We start from the raw sequence: 18,452 nt of genomic DNA on the forward strand, positions 1-18,452 counted from the left end.
GCCTTTCCTCTTCATTTACCACACATTTATTTATTATGTAATCATAAGTACAAAGTAATCAAGCAAATCATTAACTGTATTGGAAATTATTTTATTCAAACAATAAGTAATTCATTGTCAGTAAACCAATGTACACCTACAGCTGTGTGGTACAGAACATCATGTGCTTGTTAGGCCAATACAAATATCTCAGCTTGCTGACTTAACAAGCTCTAGTTAACACTAAAGGAAGAGTGAACAAGTTAGGAAGACCCAACACAGGCAGCTTCTCCTAAAGTAACAATTCAACTTAGAATAAACAGCAACACAAACAAAACCAATAAAGAAACTATTAAAAACCCAACTAGAATTGTAACCAAACCTCCTGTTCTAAATGCTAGGGCAATCTTCAAACCTAATTAACAGTGTATTTCAAAAATGCTTTCTATCTTAGTCTATAAAAAAAAGCATAACAAATAAAATATTTTCAGAACAGTGACTCAATTTTTGTTTATTACAATATAATGCTGGTACCTGCCTTAAAAAAAAAACAAAAAAAAACCAACAACTTACATATTAAAAAAAACTTAGTAAATCTAGTCAGTACAACCTCGCGCTTCAATAGATATAGAATTGTATGGTTGCCTTGCCCTGTGCTAAGCCCTGTCATCAGGATGGTTCTCTAAAATTCGAGCCCAGCCCGCTTCCATCCTCTGCAGGACATAATCATTTCAGAAGGAATGTCAGAAACTTCTAAAACAAATGAAAACATTACTCTGTGTGTGTGCAAGCTCAGAGAGAAGGCGAATGTTGCAAAGAACGGCGGAGCACAATAAATACAAAGCCAAGGAAGATGAACATAATTAAAAAAAGAACAACATCTGGAAATAATGTCAACAACATCCACACCAATAAGAAACAAGAATTCAAAGTGTTAGAACTGGCGTAATGGAAAGCATTTAAACCAATAAAGTAACTGGCGATGGAAGAACAAAAAGAAAACGTTACAAGTGATAAAAGCAAAAGGCTAAAGGTAATCTTAAAATGATATAGCAACATAAAACCTTTAAAATAATAATTGTTGATCAAAATCACAGCACCAGACAGTATTAAACTGTACCATGCATAGAAAAACCATCTCCAATTAAAATTGTCATTGCTTTTTGTAGTAATAGTTAATGTGTGAACTGTTAGACCCAGCCCAAAAAGAAAAAGTTCTTACTTCAAAAGTCAAGATACAAATTGAAATTCTGTACATATGCAGGACATGAGGAGAAACGTCTAAAGAGACAAGGAGAATAACTGGTAATGTACTACTTAAGGCTAAGACTAAGAAGCAAACAAAGGCTAAGGCTAATATAGCATATCAATCTCAGATAATACTTGCTGTTTATATACAGACACCTTATGGTAGATAAAGATTGTTATAAATAATTTTGCAATTAAAGGACAATTTCCGGTTTGTTTTTTATTCTATGCTTTCCTAAGTATCAAAATTAAACCTATGTCTAATTGATTGAATGTAATTTTTGAAACATACGTATGTCCACTCCTATAAATACATATATATCTTTAAAGTATTACAATTGTATACAATAATTCTGAGTGCCAGTAAAGCTAATAATTTAAATTCAACTAGTCACTTTGAAAAAGAATAACCTCCACTTTAAAAATTGAGATTACTCTCAACACTTTATATAGAAGTACTTCTAACTGTGCTTAGAGAAAACATTTTTATGTAAGAGTGAAATTTTTCTGAACTACTATTTATCACATTGCTAATTCCTAACTATTCATCATTCATCGGCTCTAAAAAAAGAAAAAAGGAATTTACATTTCAAAGGATGATATAAACTTAAACAAACATAATTGTATACACTCTTTTCATGTTCCACAACATGCTAACTGAGCATTGCCATGACAAAATTATTTCCATCAGTTGTGAATAAAACTTACAATGTATGGATACAAGAAGCTTGTCTTTTCTAAAGGCTGAGTCCAGTTTCATAGAGAACCTTTAAAGCTTCAATCCATGAAGCAAACATTGAAATTTAAAACAATGAAGTCACTATGTTTAGATGTCTTAAAACATATGTCACTGTCAGTTTGACAGCAACTTACCTTTGTCAACAGATGTTTTTACTCTTGTAAATAGAAAATAAAATAAGCAAGGAGTCAAATGGATTCAAAAACACACATCCAAATGTTACATCCTCAAAATAATTCAAATTTGAGTCAATTATCCAAACCGAACATCATTATATCTCTAAAATATTACGTAAAAACATTTCAAATGGGAAAAAAAAATATTTATACAATTTTTCCAGGCAAAGTGAGTAGCGAAAAATCATTTTCTAATCAAGTTACTACATTGTTTTTTATGAAACTTATTCACAAGAATGTTGTTGATATATCTTAATATACAGTAGAAATAAGTCTACTTTTTCCAACAGGCCCTCATAAAAAATGATGAGTGACATTTAAGAAACACTAGACTAGTAATTGAAACAAGAAAATATTTGCACAAAGGGTTCAAGACTAGTACATGACTAGTAATTGAAAAAGAAGAAAATATTTGTACAAATGCATGATACATTGTTTTCCACTGATTGTATAAAGTTGTGTTGAAACAAAGTCAAACAAAAGGCTGGTGAACATTTCTATGCTTAACCCTAACATCTGATCCAAACCAGCAACTACTTTTTCAAGGAAAAAAAAATGTTTTATTTGTAAAGTTTAAACTTTAAAATCTCACTGTCCAGATAGTTAATGATGTACAGATGACCATCATTGGTCAAATGAATCCCAGATGGTCGACGGATTGAGTATGACAGCTTGATATGTCCAAGAAAATCACCATCTTTGTTGAATACCTAGACATAAAAACAAACCATTGTTTTGTTTTGTCTTATACACAACACAAAACATCATCATTATTACACTATATACCTAAAACAAGTATATTAGATATCATAGAGCCCTTAATTACTCATCTACTTAGGGATGATAAGAAAAGAATGTTTGCCAGTTTTTCTTTTACAAGTCCTTGGAATATCAAAGAAACAGTTGTTCAGGTTTGATGACACTTTGGAACAGTCTCACATCAGTTAACTCTCCCAACTCAAAGACAAACCATTGTTAGTGTATATATTATGTAGACATTGGGTTCGGGGAATATTTGTTATCTATAAGGTTGTAGGAACAAGCAAAGCAAAGATATTTTTAAAGCTGCCACTGACAGGGCAAAGTAGCTCGTGTATAAAGAGAGGCTATCTAAAACAGCTGGATCTATCTAGAAACTAGATCTAGAACTAACGAAACAATTTAAATGCCAGAGTGTGTTAGGGGTGGGGTTGAGAAAGTAATATGGTAGAAAGAACAGCAGAGGTTTATTATCCTTCAGGTGAGATATTTTTCTATTGCAAAAAAAAAAAAAAGAAAAAGGCAAAGCAAAAATAAAGAACATATAAACTTTAAAGCCATCACACTCTCTTGTCAACTTTGGAGACATAAAATATCAATTCCAACTTATTCACCATAACAAGTAACAGATAAAGTTAGGAAAATAGTACTAAATATATACATAAGAAATTCTAAATTTACCCGATAGCACCACTTATATAAAAAAATTTTTTTTATTAATTTCATTTACCACTTCATACTTAGCATCTTAACTAGGTCATCTCCATTACCTGAAGTCGGTTATTTTTACTGTCTCCAACAATCCAATTGCCTGCACAATCAACTGTTACTCCTGAAGGCTCTTTGAAATTACCAGCATGGCTGCCAAAACTACCAAAGTTGCGAATACTTTCTCCAGTTATAGAGGACAAAAACATGCAACTGGAACCTAAGACAATACATGAAGGTATAATTATTTAATCACAGACTTTTCCAAATTCAGTTACATTCATAATGTCAATTTAGCAAAATATAAACATGACCTCAGAAGGAAATTGCATACCAAAGCTGCTTTTGGTCCTAGTGAGATACTAACTCACTAGTCAACAACAAATATAATCTCTAAAGAGAAAAATCTTAGTATCACACTGTAACAAACACTGACACATAAATACACAAAATATATCACTGTCAACTCTTTATTAAATATAGCTGATACAGATAAAATCAAATCAATCAGTAATCATGTTTAATGAAGGAATGTCTGTTTTATAAGGTAATATATCTGATAAACTCTAAGCATACAAATGAAGACCTCTAATAAACTGCTGATTCGAACTAGTAATTATTCTTTTTTTTTCAATTGCAAGGTCCAAATGAAGCAGTTTTCAATAATTAGGTAGGCCCAAAGCTTATTAAAAAATATAAATAAGATTCTATGAAGTAATATAATGCGGAAAATAATTTTCTTGAATTGAAGCATGTTTATTTTTAAAAACAAGTTTTTTTAATTATTGTTTTTCATTTTTGAAAGAACATCTGAAATTTACAAGTCAAGCATGAAAGAAATTTTATTTTAAGTTTCATATCATCTATTTTATTGTATTACTTGCTATAAGTTTTTTCTTCTAGTGCCCAGACCTATGCCATTGTGTGACACACTAATTAATGACAATGTCTTTGATTCCAAAGATTAAGGATGAGTGCATTGTTTCACAAGACTATATAAACACAGTTGCGACCTGCAAATTTTTCCGCATCTCATTCAGACAAAGCATTTTTCCGCATCTCATTCAGACAAAGCCGTTGTCCGCCAGCGGTCTGATAAGTATATACTATTTCACACAGAAGGATTTCAGCTATATCTGCTATTATCACAATTAACTTTAATAAGGGACCCGAACAATAATAATTGAATAATTTTGCCCTGGAAACTGTTTTTTTTGGTAAGCCAACTTCTGACTGTTAACCAGTTGTCTGTCTGGTAAACCATTTATCAGGAATGAATTGTCATTTATTAGTAGACAGTGAACAATAAACATCTGGTTCTTACACACACACACATAATTTTAAAAATACTGCATCTAAGCTTAATGGAGACTTGAGGGACAAATGAGTGTCCAGTACAAACCCAAACCCAGAACATAAAGGGGACAACCTAGAATACAGGGGTTCTCAACCTGTGAGTCGCGACCCCTTTGGGGTGTCGATTGACGATTTGCCAGGGGTTGCCTTAGACCATTGAAAATATGGATTGTTTGTGTCTACACTTCTATTGCTATATGTGTTTGTGTGGAGGGGGTCGCGGCAGAGTGGGGGATTGTAAAAATGGGTCGCCGAGCCTAAGAGGTTGAGAACAGCTGCTATAATACAAACATTAAACAAAAATAATAATAATAACTTGAAAAGATTACTTTTTTTATATTTCAAAATTCTATTGAAACTATTTTCTGTGCACATAATCTTTAAGTTAGCCTTCTCTCACTGCCAGATGCAGCCAACTGAAATTCACAACCATACAACCTATATAACTCTTAGAAAAATTCCTGTTAGTAAGAATATATGTTTCAACTAAGCAGAAAAAAAGTGACGCTTTACCCAAATCGCTGGCCAGCAAAAGGTTCTTGTAAGTGGCCAGAAAACGGACTTTACTTGTTGGTAAAGCAAACTGAACCAGGGGCATGTATCTGTAAGACATTAGTCTATCTTTATTGATACTGTAGTGGTAGACTGATGGAGTTCTCTTGGACACATCCACCAAAACAAGGACATTATCCTCTTCATTTTTGGTCAAAGATAAACCTGGAAACAAGAACCATTTTAGTCAACTACAAAACAACAAACTGAAGTCTTTAGCCCAATGTTTTTAACTTGTCATTTAAAAGTAGTAATACATAGCACGAAATGAAGAGAAATGAATAGTTCCAAATATTTTACCTTATAATAGTATTTATCTATTTAGAATAAACTATGAAAGAATATTATATACACAATAAAATAAGCACAAAGAGAAAAAAGTATATATATAGTGGAACAAATATTACAGAATCTAAAACCAATTCTGCCCTGAAATCCTCATCGTACTGAAGACATTTCTTTAACAGAATTAGTTTTTCCGTTGTTGATTGCAAAAAAGGTTGTGGTAAGGGAGAGGAAAAAATGTAAACAAACTCAAGTTCTTTGAGATCAATAGTTGATTTTAACTAATGTAAAATGAATAATGCATTTATATTGTAGATTAAAAGTTTTCTATCGATAACAACTTATTTTAATGTGACAAAATTTAAAAACTATTTATTTACCATATGGGAAGTAAAGGTCCCCTTTCCCAGCAGTCCTGAGATGAGTTCCCCTGCAGTTAAACATTCGAATACAACGATCATCTTTCACATAGATATTTCCTAATGTGTCAGACACTACTGCTGAAGGTCGATGAAAATCAATACCATCCTACAAAATATATTAATCATGTTGATTAGTGAGAAATAAATTGCTGTCTTTTAAGTCATTTACTCTCTTCAATGATTTGATGCAATATCTGTCTAAACAATCATTAGTACAGCAGATTAAAATTGTCTACAGTTTCATATTAATCAAGATTACCTTTAGTGTGATGCCACAACGTTTGTTAACATGTTCAAGGAAATATCTATTTAAATTGACTTTCGTAACAAATAATGTCTTCATGACATCGACTTTTGTTCACTCACTGGCCACTCAAGGACTCAACGAAGAAATTCAAACTCATTGTAACAGCAACAAATAGCAACTAACCTTATTAATTAACTACAAACCTTTATATTGATCTTAAATTGTAATAAGAAATAAAGAAACACTGAAGGCTTTATTAAACTAGAACGACACATGAACTGACAAAAAGAGACTTGGACAGTAGCACACTAAATCAATGTAATGAACACATTCTCATGACATTACACAAACATAAACAAATAGTAACTATTTCACCAGATGTTCCAAACACATTAATACCAATAACCAGACAGTCTAACACACACCATGTTATCAACAACTCCATCAATACAAACAGTCAGTCTGTAATGAATGTTCCTCCCTACATGCCACTAAGGTCAGACAGCATGTCTAACATCAATACTGAAACACATTTACATCAAGTTTTGTCAGACATCCTGATAGTTTTTCTATATAGAAATTAGAGGACAATCACATACTGAAAGTCATTCTCTATATGTGACTCACGTTTGGCTCAAGAAAAACTGGTCGCCCCCCACCTCCATTACATGGATGTAATAAAATTGGATTTCAAAACAGTGAACATCGATACCGACCATTGGGAAGATATAGCTCTCGACCGCACTAGATGGAGAGACAGTGAACAAGAACGCTATGGACAGTGAAAAAACATGAGCCTCGGCTCTGGAAGTAAAGCATCCATGCAAAAAATGGCCAGCTCCTCTACCACCAAAGCGAAAGCCACCTTAACCTGCGATATTTGAGGATGGGAGTGTGTCTTCAAAATAGAGCTCCACAGTCACATGAAAAAGTGTTTGAGATGAACCATAGCTGTTCTATTACTGAAGGAGGCCAACAATAGGATTTGGTACATAGATAAACACGTTTGTAATAAGCATTAAAGTAACACTGCAGAGAAACCTAAAACAAGGCTATTATTAAGCTAGAACGACACATGAACCAACAAAAGATATTAGACAGCAACGCACTAAATCAATGATGTGAACACATTCTTCCAACGTTACACAAACATAAGCAACTATTTCCCAACTTTGAAAATAATTAGCTTTAAAGAATAATCAAATCTATACTTCAAATTTCATATTAATGAAACAATCACAAAAACAAGTATGATCATATTATACTCTGGAAATATACTGGGCTGGCAGACCAGCTAAATGAAAATTTTACATTAAACCATTTTTACAAAAATTGTATTATTAAGTGAAATAACATGTTGGAGTTACTTACATTTTCTCCTAAGCTCAACACTAATTTCCTGTCATCTAAGACCTTGACTAGGTTATTGCCAGTGTCTGTCACTATTAATTTCCCATCAACGGTGACAGTGAGGCCAGTAGGATGGTTAAATAACTTATTACTATCATCCTGAATTATGTCTATTAGCTGAGCCTTGATTTCTGGGAAGAAAAATTGAAATGATAGCTAAAAAAAAAAAATACCTTTATTCATATTATCTTGTTTTCTAATGTCCTAATCAATTTAAAAACTATAAAATCTGTACCTATTAGACTCACACTTTTTGTTAAGATAAGGGCACTACAGTTTTAATATGCCAATCTACAGTTTCAAAACTAGGAAAATGTAAACATGTAAGTACTAAGTAAATGAGATTAACTTTTTTCAGTGCGGCGTTACTCTCTGCGAGTAACTTGGTTTATAATATTTATTTCACTATTTTCTGGATGTGGGAGTGATTGTTCTTTGTTTTAATAGTACATTCAATGCAGTACCAACATGTTTAAAAAAAAACATTATATTAATGGTTCCTCTTTTTTAGTTTATTTCCTGTGACCCGAAAAATGTAAATAATACAATTTCTTAGTGCATTTGTTCATCTTAAATGAAATTTAACGTGATTAAATGTGTTAAAGAGTTGTGATTTTTCAATATTTATGGATTATATGTTTAATTAAAAAAGGTTAAATCTTTCTTTAAGTATATCAATTTTTTTTAATTTTTTAAAATTTATTTCAAAAATATTTTCTTTTTCCGTACTCAGTTTAAAGTTAATGAAAATTTTTTTTTTTAGAATAATTTTATTTGATTTCTTATACTTTTGTAGCCCATTCATTTTCTTAAAAATAAAATCAAATATGTTAGATTATTTAATATAATAAAAAAAAGTTAAGGTTGTTTTAGTAACTCTAACCCCCTTGAAAATGTGTGTTCATTACGGAAAAACTCTGTTTTTTTCGATCAAAATAAATCACACTGAAAGAGATAACAAAAAAGTATTTCAGTTGACAAATGTGAAGCTGAATGATGTGTAGAAAATGAACTATGATGAAATATCTAGAAAGCAACAGTAAGGATAATTTAGACAAATTGGGATAAAATGAATATTTTTTTCAATATTGTATTTTTTTTTTCTTGAACAATATTTTAAATTCTTTTAGTTTCAAAGAGTTGTAAGATTGTATTATCAAACTTAGAAGAATGTGAATGGCTAACAACAACAAAAAAAAAGAAGTAAAACGTTTTTCAAAATCCAGCCAGTCTAGTCAAAGATTTTAGTTCTTCTAAATGTAATGTCAGTCAAAGCTGAGTTAACCTCAGCATTTACAATTACAATTAATGGAAAATTTAACTCGAGCTATATAATTTGCTTTAAAAACATTTATATAAAAGAAAGTTTTTTTCTTACCACTAGCACTACTAACTGATGTATTCATGCAACTAGTGATGTCAAAATCCATAGATATGGGCTCTCCATTACAGCAATATGAATCTAATAGTTTTGTCTCTTCTTTCACTTGGCCCACTATTTTTCTCACAAACTTTGAATTGCTTTGGCCAATAGATGGTTTAATTTGATGAGATTCTGAAGGTAAGACTTGCAACTTTGAATTGCTTTGGCCAATAGATGGTTTTATTTGATGATGAGATTCTGAAGGTAAGACTTGCAACTTTGAATTGCTTTGGCCAATAGATGATTTTATTTGATGAGATTCTGAAGGTAAGACTTGCAACTTTGAATTGCTTTGGCCAATAGATGGTTTTATTTGATGAGATTCTGAAGGTAAGGCTTGAGGAGCAGCAGAGGATTGGTTTACAAATGAGTTCGCTGATATCTTGCAAGCAGAGATGCTTTGTGTGATATCATTAACAGGGCACGACTTTGCACTAGCCCCAGTTTGACTTGGTTTTGAAGTGGAGAAGTTTGAAAGCGTTTCTTTACTAAAAAAATGAGATGGGGTAAATACAACTAGCTTTGGTGGATCTTCAACCTCTAAATCTTTACAATATTGAATGTTTGAACGAGTTGACGAAGGGCTAGTTTTATTTAAGTTCTTTTTTCCTTCACTTGGCGCAGCGGCATGTGTACTAACAGGTAATGATGAAGCAGTGTCAACTAACAAATTATTGTTTTCTTTTAATGGCATTGTTTCAGTTTTTATGCTACTGTAATTATAATTCCTGTTCAGGGGTTTGGCAATCACATTACTGTTTAAATCAGCAGCAGAGATATTACTGGACCTGTCAGGCGAAGGTACTTCTACTTTAACAGGAGCCACATCTTTTAAATGAATGGAGCTGTCAAGATAGAAGGACTCCAACACTTGCTTTTCATCTTTGTTATACTTGTTGATGCTAACTATATTGCAAAACAACACTTTGAACATTTCTTTTAAGTTATCTTCTAGCTCTAATGAAATAAATGTATCATAATCTATGGCATTGAATTCCTTGGCCTGTTCAATGCAGCATTCCAGTTCTGCTTTTAACTTGGGCCCATATTGTGAAATGTATACATTAGTCCCTTTTAAATAGCATTCAGCTGTTTTACTTAAAGACTTGACCTGGGTCTCGTATTGTTCAATCTCAAAAGCATGATATTCTAGCAAGTCTTTTTTCTGGCCAACAATATTTTTCACTGTCCTCTCCAGTTGCATGTAAAATGCATCTAAATGGTTATGCATATATTTGATGATGGACTTGGCTTTTTCTTTCACTTTGTCTCCATTTTCATTGAGTGTGTTAATATTGTCAGTCATATCTGCATACTTTGAAACTTCCGTAGTGAGAGAGCTGACTTTTTGCCATAGCTCATAGATTTGTTGATCCATTGTTAATAGTCTAAATCTAAGTTAAATACAAAGTCTGAAAAAGAAAAGGCAATTATAAACTCCACTTATCCATAAATACAAAAAGGAAAAGAAATATTTGAATGACTGTCTTAACCCTTAAAACGCGTGTGGTAGGTTAGCCTCTAAACATCAGAATTGTAATTCCATTTTGTATGCGCTCATTGTAAAACAGATCAGCACTTTAAGGGTTAAGCTTCCTTTTTTCAACTTCTTGAATATTTATTTAAATCATTATTATACTGTCTCCTGAAAATCCATCTGAAATGAAGATGGTTACTTCCTAGAAAAAGACTTAGCAAAATGACAGTGGGATAATTGCTGCGTTCTGTGTGTGAGAATGACAGGGGGGAGAGTGTGGTTGTGGGGGTGGGGTGGGTGGGAAGGATTTTTTTTTAGATGCAAAAAACAATTTTAGTGAACGGCACAGATGATCATGACCAAACAAAACACGATCAGCGTAGCTCTCAGTAATGTAAGTGGTCATTAAAGTGAACTGAAAGTTGTTATTTCCAAATATTCAAAACCAGTTCATGTTTATGTTGAATAATAAAAATGAATGCAGCTGAAGCTTTATGGAGTGGTAATGTTCTCCCATATTAAATTTCAATTTCATTATAGTAGATAATAATAATTTTACTGTAAAAAAAAAATAAGATTTTGGGAAACTAAGAGCATCTTTAGCGTGTCCAATTGAGCTAGGGCACTACAAGATCGACTAGCTCCTCTATTAAAAAAAAATAGTCTAACACTTTTTATAGTAATTGTGTGCTTATTTTTGTTAAGGGATTATAATGTATCAACAATGTGAAATGATCAAATGCATTTTATTTGTATCTCAACTAATCTAATTTCTTTCACTCACTCTGGCAGGGTTTAAGTCATAAGGTAGAGTAGGTCAGGACACAATTGTCACCATCTGATTTGAGTCCTGTCAGATCCTGACCTTGTATTAGTTTTCAGGACAGGGGCTGTATGTCCTAAACACTTGACATGTAAGTTAAACAACATAAAATGCTTTGCTGGTTTTTTTTTGCTGCTGACTTGAAATAAATGCAACATAAAATTCCTTTGGTATATTTGTTGTGTTTGACTAAGAACAAAAATGTGCTAAATCTTAGTAAAATCTAAAATTAATGTTATGGCACGATTAGAAATTAAGTTATATTTGTTTCATAAATAGGGGAATTTTTTACATCAAGACAATGACGTGACTAGTAAAAACAAGAACAGAATATTATTAAACTTCTTGGTCGACATTTAGTATCAGCACCGACTAAATTAGGCTATATTGTTGGTCTTTTGCCTATGTTATTGGATTTCATTACCCCTGTTTGACTTATCTGAATAATACACAGCATGGAAACACCTAACATTAATCACAAATGATTTGATTTGATTCTGATTTTAGGCACATCGGCACAATTTAGGCCATGTCGTTTCCCTTAAGGACTACTCTCTCTCGACATAACAAGGGCTAAATTCTATACAGTTAAATCATTAAAATCAAGGTCTATTCACAGTTAAAATAGTAAAGGTAGTAAAAATTTAATAATTTGGTAAAAATCTAATGTAAATCACAAATGATGGAGGAGCCGATGAAAAAATTATTGCGACCACTTCCAAAAGCTAAAAATTACTTTGGAAGAAGAAAATAAACTATCAAAGACTAAAATAACAATAATTGATAAATTCATTGATCGAGATAGATCTCGATTCGTCATCTTGAATCACTTCTAATGAAATACAGACGTTACTTCAAAAAAGAAGATTATTACTATATAAATAGTCTGGGTCTAGGGCAAATTCATGCGAGTGTTCCTTATCTAAATTCCCTAGACTAAGTACCATTATTATTATTAGAGTGTAGAATCATGAGTTCCCTGAATATGAGTAAGACATAGACATAGAGACATCTCTTTTGAAGGAACTGTAATTTAGACCTGCTCAAGATCTAGAATAAATGTGGGAAAGGGGGGTCCCAATTTGAACATTACCCCGGGCCCCTAAATGAATGTCCTAAATTTATTTTATTAAACAAATTTATCAAATATTAAGTCACTGTCATTCAAGTGGAGTAAAATATATTAGACAGCATTGATCTAAATGATGTTATAGATGCCTATTAGCTGCACAGAAAGTACAGAGTGAGGCAACATGAATTGAGATTGGTCACTTGTGCATTATCTTGCCAATAAACAACAGTATTACCCATTAAAAGAGTCTTAATGATTATTATTTTGTTAATTTTATAGCTATATTATAGATCTACTCTACCAATTGGAATTTATATATTATATTTAGTTATTCAGTACATTATCTCAAATCATGATTTTGAATGTCAACATGCATAGGCCCCTATAAAGGTCAAGACCCCAAATCCCTAGCCAGGGGAAATACTGAATTCCTCATTAATCTTAAGATTTGAAGACAAGCCTTATTATTATTATAGTAGTCTATAGCTACCCTGCTGCTCTAGAAGTAGTAGAATAGATCTAGGCTATTATTCTAGGTCTAGAATCTAGATATAGCAGTAGATTCATGTAGAAAAGATCTACTGACTTTCATGTAGAAAAGATCTACTGACTACTCTAACTCTAGACTTAGTACTAGACTAGACTCTAAATAACTAATAGTCTCTATATCTAGAAGGCCTAATCTAATCTAGGGCATGATGATCCCATTTAGAGTACATTAGATGTTTACATCTCTTTTATTTATATATCATATTATTATAATTATATAGATCTAGATTCTAGAACTAGTCAATAATACTTTGTAGTCTAGATCCATGAATGAATTGAATGATCCAGATAATCATGACATTAAATTAGACTATCTAGTGACAATTACTTAAATTAGTCTTGATTAAAATTAAGTCTACACTAGTTTTAACTAAACTGTTATAAAGTAAATTTACTTAGATCTAGATCTACTTAGTCGACTTAGACTAATAAAAAGTTATTAAAATTAATTAAAAGTTTAACTGTACTGTAACACTGTCTAGTGAGGCCAGTGAGGCTATTGTCCTAATATTAATTATTAATAATAATTACTGTCTTCAACTTATTTTATTGAATTAGACTCTAAGTTCAATCAATACAATTTTTCAATTTTAGAAATCTACTAGACTAGATCTAGACTTACTAGACTCTCTAGTATACTATACTGTTATAGACTATAGAGAGTAGTATTCTACTAGATATGATGTAAAATCTAGATTTCAACAGAATGGATTTAAAGTCTAATTAAGTCTAATAGATCTATATAGAATCTAGATAAGGCTATTATAGATCTAGATTATGTCTAGATAGATCTAGATCTAATCTAGATTCGAGATCGAGTTCAAAACAGACATACACATACTTTTTTTTTCAACCTAGCAATTTGGCCAGATAGCTTTCCGGTTATAAACATAAAATGCCAAACAATTTATATAGATATTCTTACGAGTTAAACTTATGTGAAGTAAGATATAAAGACTATTAAGATCTAGATTTACATAAAAATAATAAATCTAATTCTTCATTTACGATTTTTTTAAAATTAGACGTTTTAGTATCTCTTAATCTAGATCTAGACACACAACAGAGCTAGACTAGTAGACTCTAGATCTAAAAAAGACTTCTTTTTGAAGTAACGTCTAGCCTATGTTTTAGTTTTAATGTTCCTCTTTCCAATAGATCTAGATTTAGTCTAAATCTAAATTTTAGAATCTATTGATTTTTTTTTTCAAACAGACTTATTGTCTTCAAACTTGTCATTTAGTATACTAGTCCCCCTAGAGTAGATTCTTATATCTAGTTCTTGTATAGTCATAGATCTACATCTAGCTAACTAGATCTATTTGATTTTTTTATTTATAAATTTACATCTACTTTATAGATATACTACTTTACTAGTTATGTGCATTGTAGTCTAGCTAGAGTTAAGCCTAACGATATATATCTAGATCAATTGATAATAAACTTAACACAATAAACTTTTGCATATAGACTCTATTATTATAACGTATTATGACGTCATTGCACATTATTATGAATTTCATTAACACTTTTGGAAGAGTGACAATCGAAATAGAAGACAAGACGATTAAGATCTAGAAGATTCAAGTTGATGATCTATCAATAGTATCATCTAGACTAGATCTATACATACATCTAGATCTCTATGACTAGATCTAGAATTTCTACTTTGAAATTTCCAAACTGTTGATATCTTAATCTGTATCAAAATATTAGGTTAATATGATTATATTATGATTAAATTATGTTCTTTTTTTTTTTTTTTAAAGGAAAGGATGTAAGCAAGATCATTTAAAGATCTATCTAGATCATGGGCGTAGCCAGGATTATTTTTCGGGGAGGGTTTTGGGGGGGGGGGATTCCCATCCCCCACCTCCCCCCCCCCCGCGGAAAAATTTCTTATATATATATATATATATATATATATATATATATATGTGTGTGTGTGTGTGTGTGTACATAATTAATCTTTATTACATTCTGACCCTTTCGGAAGACGTTTATTGTAGCCTCCCCGCCCTTGATAGCAAGGGGGTCTGGGGGAGTTCGCAGCGAAGCCCCGCCGCCGAACACTATTACTGGTATTGAAAGCCAACAAAATGCAAGGGGGTCTGGGGGAGTTCGCAGCGCTCCCCCAGCGCGGGGCGAAGCCCCGCCGCCGAGCACTATTTCTGGTATTGAAAGCCAACAAAATGCATATTCTGAGGTATCTACAGTGCATTATCTTGCTATTAAAAAGTTTTATTTCAAAAACCTAATGTGCTATTCTTACTGACTTAGACCCTCTCGCGCCGTTCGGCGCATTTTCCGGCAAGCTGTTTCCGCAACTCTTATTTTGCGTAATTCATTTTGTCGGATAACATGTCCCGCAAAACCTCATGCGACGCTCTGTCACAACCTTACTAAGGATTCGACTCCCAGTTCGGCATATGATTTCTTTGCTTTAGACCCGATCTCTATGACTGACTCCTAAAATCTGTCTTAGCCATCTAGCCATTAACCATGATTTTCAATTTCGGCAGAAGACTATTCACACTTAATTAATGGAGCCCAAGCCACTGGTAGAAATTTGTAAACTTTCTTGACTACGCTCTTGGAATTACATGCCTGTATTTCGCTTTAGATTTTATATCGAAAAGGAAAGTTTTTTCATCAAATCATCTGTTGAGGGGTTTTAAACTAAAAAATCTCTGTTTTTTTTTTTTGTTGTTTTGTTTTGTTTTTAATTCAAAACCCCATTTAGCTACGATCATAGAATTTGGTGACTGTAGTTTGCTTTAAAATAATATTGAAGAGAGAGGTTTTCAACTCTAAACGCTCTGTAGGGGAATTTTAAACTCAAAACCATCTGGAGGGGTTTTCAACTTTAAAAAAAAAGCCACCTGGAGGAGGGGGATTTAAATTCAAAACCCCTTTGGCTACGCTCATAGATTTTATAGTGTGTAATTTGCTTTTTTTTTTATATTGAAGAGGTACTTTTTAGCTTCAAACCCCAACTGGAAAAGGGGGGGGGGGTTTAACTCAAAACCCATTTTGGCTACGCTCATAGAATTTTGAGTGTGTAATTTGCTTTTTTATATTGAAGATGGGGTTTATCGTAAATTTTGGATGGGGTTTTAAAATCAAAATCTTCCTCAACTTTGCTGTTGGAATTTGGGGATTGTTGTTTGCATTTTTTTTTTGTTTTGTTTTATAGAAGAGGGGGATTTAACTGCAAAAACCCCTGGTAGGGGGGTTAAAATTCAAAACCCCCTGTAGGGGGTTTTAAACTCAAAGGCCCTGGTAGAGGGATTTGTATCTCAAAACCCCCTGATAGGGGTTTTTAAAATCTCAAAACCCCCTGGTAGGGGGATTTAAACTCAAAACCCCCTGGTAGAGGGTTTTGAACTCAAAACTGCCTCGGCTGTGCTGTGGTAAGTGATGATTTAGTATTAAAATCTCACTTAAAATAAACAAAATGAAAGCAAAAATCAGTCATTTAATTCCGTCCCCGGGGGGGGGGGGGGGAATTCATTTCGGGGGGGGTTTGAACCCCAAGAACCCCCCCCTGGCTACGCCCATGATCTAGATCTTGAACTGGCATAAATTTAATTATTGCATTCCAAGAAAACCTAAAAAAAAAAGAAAGGGAAGGTAGCACTCTAGCAGGAGTCATTGACCTACTAGTACTAGATCTAGTATTACTAGATTTAGATCTAGATCTTATTTTATATACTAAGTAATATAGCCTACGATATTAGACAGAGCATAAAAGGATAATTAAAAGAAATCTAACAAGGTCCTTATAATTTCAATCAGGAAGGTGTCATTATAATACAGAGATTGAGAGATGCCTATATATATATATACATATAAATTATAAGAAATATACTGAGGAAAGACTATAATTAGTATAACCGTTCAAGCACATAAAATAGGTACACGAAATGCAGCAATCCTAAAAATTAATACAGCATAAAGCTATATTTAGACATTTTGTAAATTTTTCAAAATATTTTCACATTTAATCTTTGTCATACTGTCATAGACATTTCTAGAATGTTAGAATGTTGCAGTTTTTGTCACTTGCCAGTGACTTTATGATCATAATGCCTCTTGTGTTTTCTTCCTGATTTCATAATAGCACCACCTCTAGTGGGTCATTACAATGGTACTTGATCTGGCAGATTTATAATTTAGCATCATGTAATACAAAACTGTCCAGCCTATATTTATTTGGTACAATAAAGAATAATCTGTGTCTGGTCTCTATAATAATATTAGTTAAAATGTACATTTCTACAAAAATATACTACTATTGCAGTTATTTAAGAAAATGGACAACCATGATCAACTTACTCATGATATGAACAATAGTGATTATCGTTCCGCCATGGAAGCAGTAGATAAAATGGAGAGAGACTTAAAGGAGCTAGAAGAACATTTTCTAAAACTGACAGGTAATGTTTGAAGCTCTAGATTTTATTGCACACATCTGTTTCAATAATTTGGGAACCAAAATAAAAATAATTGAGACATTTATTTTTTCCTTATGCTCTACACCAGTCCGCAGTTATTTATTAGAAGTGGCTCTAGCAATACAGTTCAGTCCGGACCTAATGCTATCTTTGGAAAGAGTGGAAAAGAGCTGTGAAATGTGTGCTAAAGCTGTTACAGATGAAGCAGTAGCTTTCAATGAAGAAAAGAGTGTCATTGCTCCTGTTCAATCATTGGATGATGATGCAGAGGAAGAATTCTGCAATGCTGTTCCTGAATCAACTGCAGCTCTCACAGAATAATAAAAATGTTAACAATCTGTTTAATACACCTTTTAAAAAATGCAGTTGACAAATCTTTCAATTGTAGATTTACTATTAACATTGTGATTTTCAATATATTTAGTTATTATTTTTGTAACATAATTGTGGGTTTCATTAATGTTTTGTTTGCTCATGGAAGTCATAAACAGGTTTCAATTTATATTAATTTCATGTCGATTTCTTTTAATGCTACCATTAGAAATCACAATGTAGACAATTATGCTCAACTATCTAGCCTAAAGGCTGCTTTCTAGGAGTGCATGAACCCCTTGAAGTATCCTTTTTGTTTTGTACCACAGATAAGATGCAAGTAGACATTACAAACAGGTTTGGTGCTGCACAAGCACCTGTGATCCTTGACAATTCAGAAAGTGTAAAATATAATTAGTGCTTGCAACAAATTTGTTGAACACAGAAAATACAATGAT

The 18,452-nt window shown here is 32.4% G+C and overlaps 2 protein-coding genes across 5 annotated transcripts; one reads left to right on the plus strand and one right to left on the minus strand.

Annotated features, from left to right (window-relative positions):
- Positions 1-75: 75 nt before the first annotated feature.
- On the minus strand, positions 76-14,488 carry LOC106074604 (uncharacterized). 2 transcript variants are annotated; one of them, XM_056014709.1, is made up of 7 exons: positions 14,067-14,488; positions 9,260-10,716; positions 7,843-8,012; positions 6,183-6,330; positions 5,479-5,682; positions 3,672-3,829; positions 76-2,852 (listed from the first exon to the last, which is right to left on the minus strand). In XM_056014709.1, the coding sequence occupies exons 2-7, from the start codon at positions 10,680-10,682 to the stop codon at positions 2,703-2,705; spliced, it is 2,253 nt and encodes a 750-aa protein (XP_055870684.1). In that variant the 5' UTR covers positions 10,683-10,716; positions 14,067-14,488; the 3' UTR covers positions 76-2,702. The 2 variants fall into 2 exon arrangements, with proteins under 2 accessions (XP_055870684.1, XP_013090860.2); XM_013235406.2 differs by lacking the exon at positions 14,067-14,488 and adding an exon at positions 11,566-12,000.
- Positions 14,052-18,047, plus strand: LOC106074602 (uncharacterized). 3 transcript variants are annotated; one of them, XM_056014813.1, is made up of 3 exons: positions 14,052-14,168; positions 17,529-17,664; positions 17,771-18,047. In XM_056014813.1, exons 1-3 carry the CDS (start codon positions 14,121-14,123, stop codon positions 18,001-18,003), a joined length of 417 nt encoding a protein of 138 aa, XP_055870788.1. In that variant the 5' UTR covers positions 14,052-14,120; the 3' UTR covers positions 18,004-18,047. The 3 variants fall into 3 exon arrangements, with proteins under 3 accessions (XP_055870788.1, XP_055870901.1, XP_013090858.2); XM_056014926.1 differs by lacking the exon at positions 14,052-14,168 and adding an exon at positions 14,225-14,336; XM_013235404.2 differs by lacking the exon at positions 14,052-14,168 and adding an exon at positions 14,718-14,941.
- Positions 18,048-18,452: the final 405 nt, after the last annotated feature.

The sequence above is a fragment of the Biomphalaria glabrata genome, chromosome 1, assembly GCF_947242115.1.
Source record: "Biomphalaria glabrata chromosome 1, xgBioGlab47.1, whole genome shotgun sequence".
NCBI lineage: Eukaryota > Metazoa > Mollusca > Gastropoda > Planorbidae > Biomphalaria > Biomphalaria glabrata.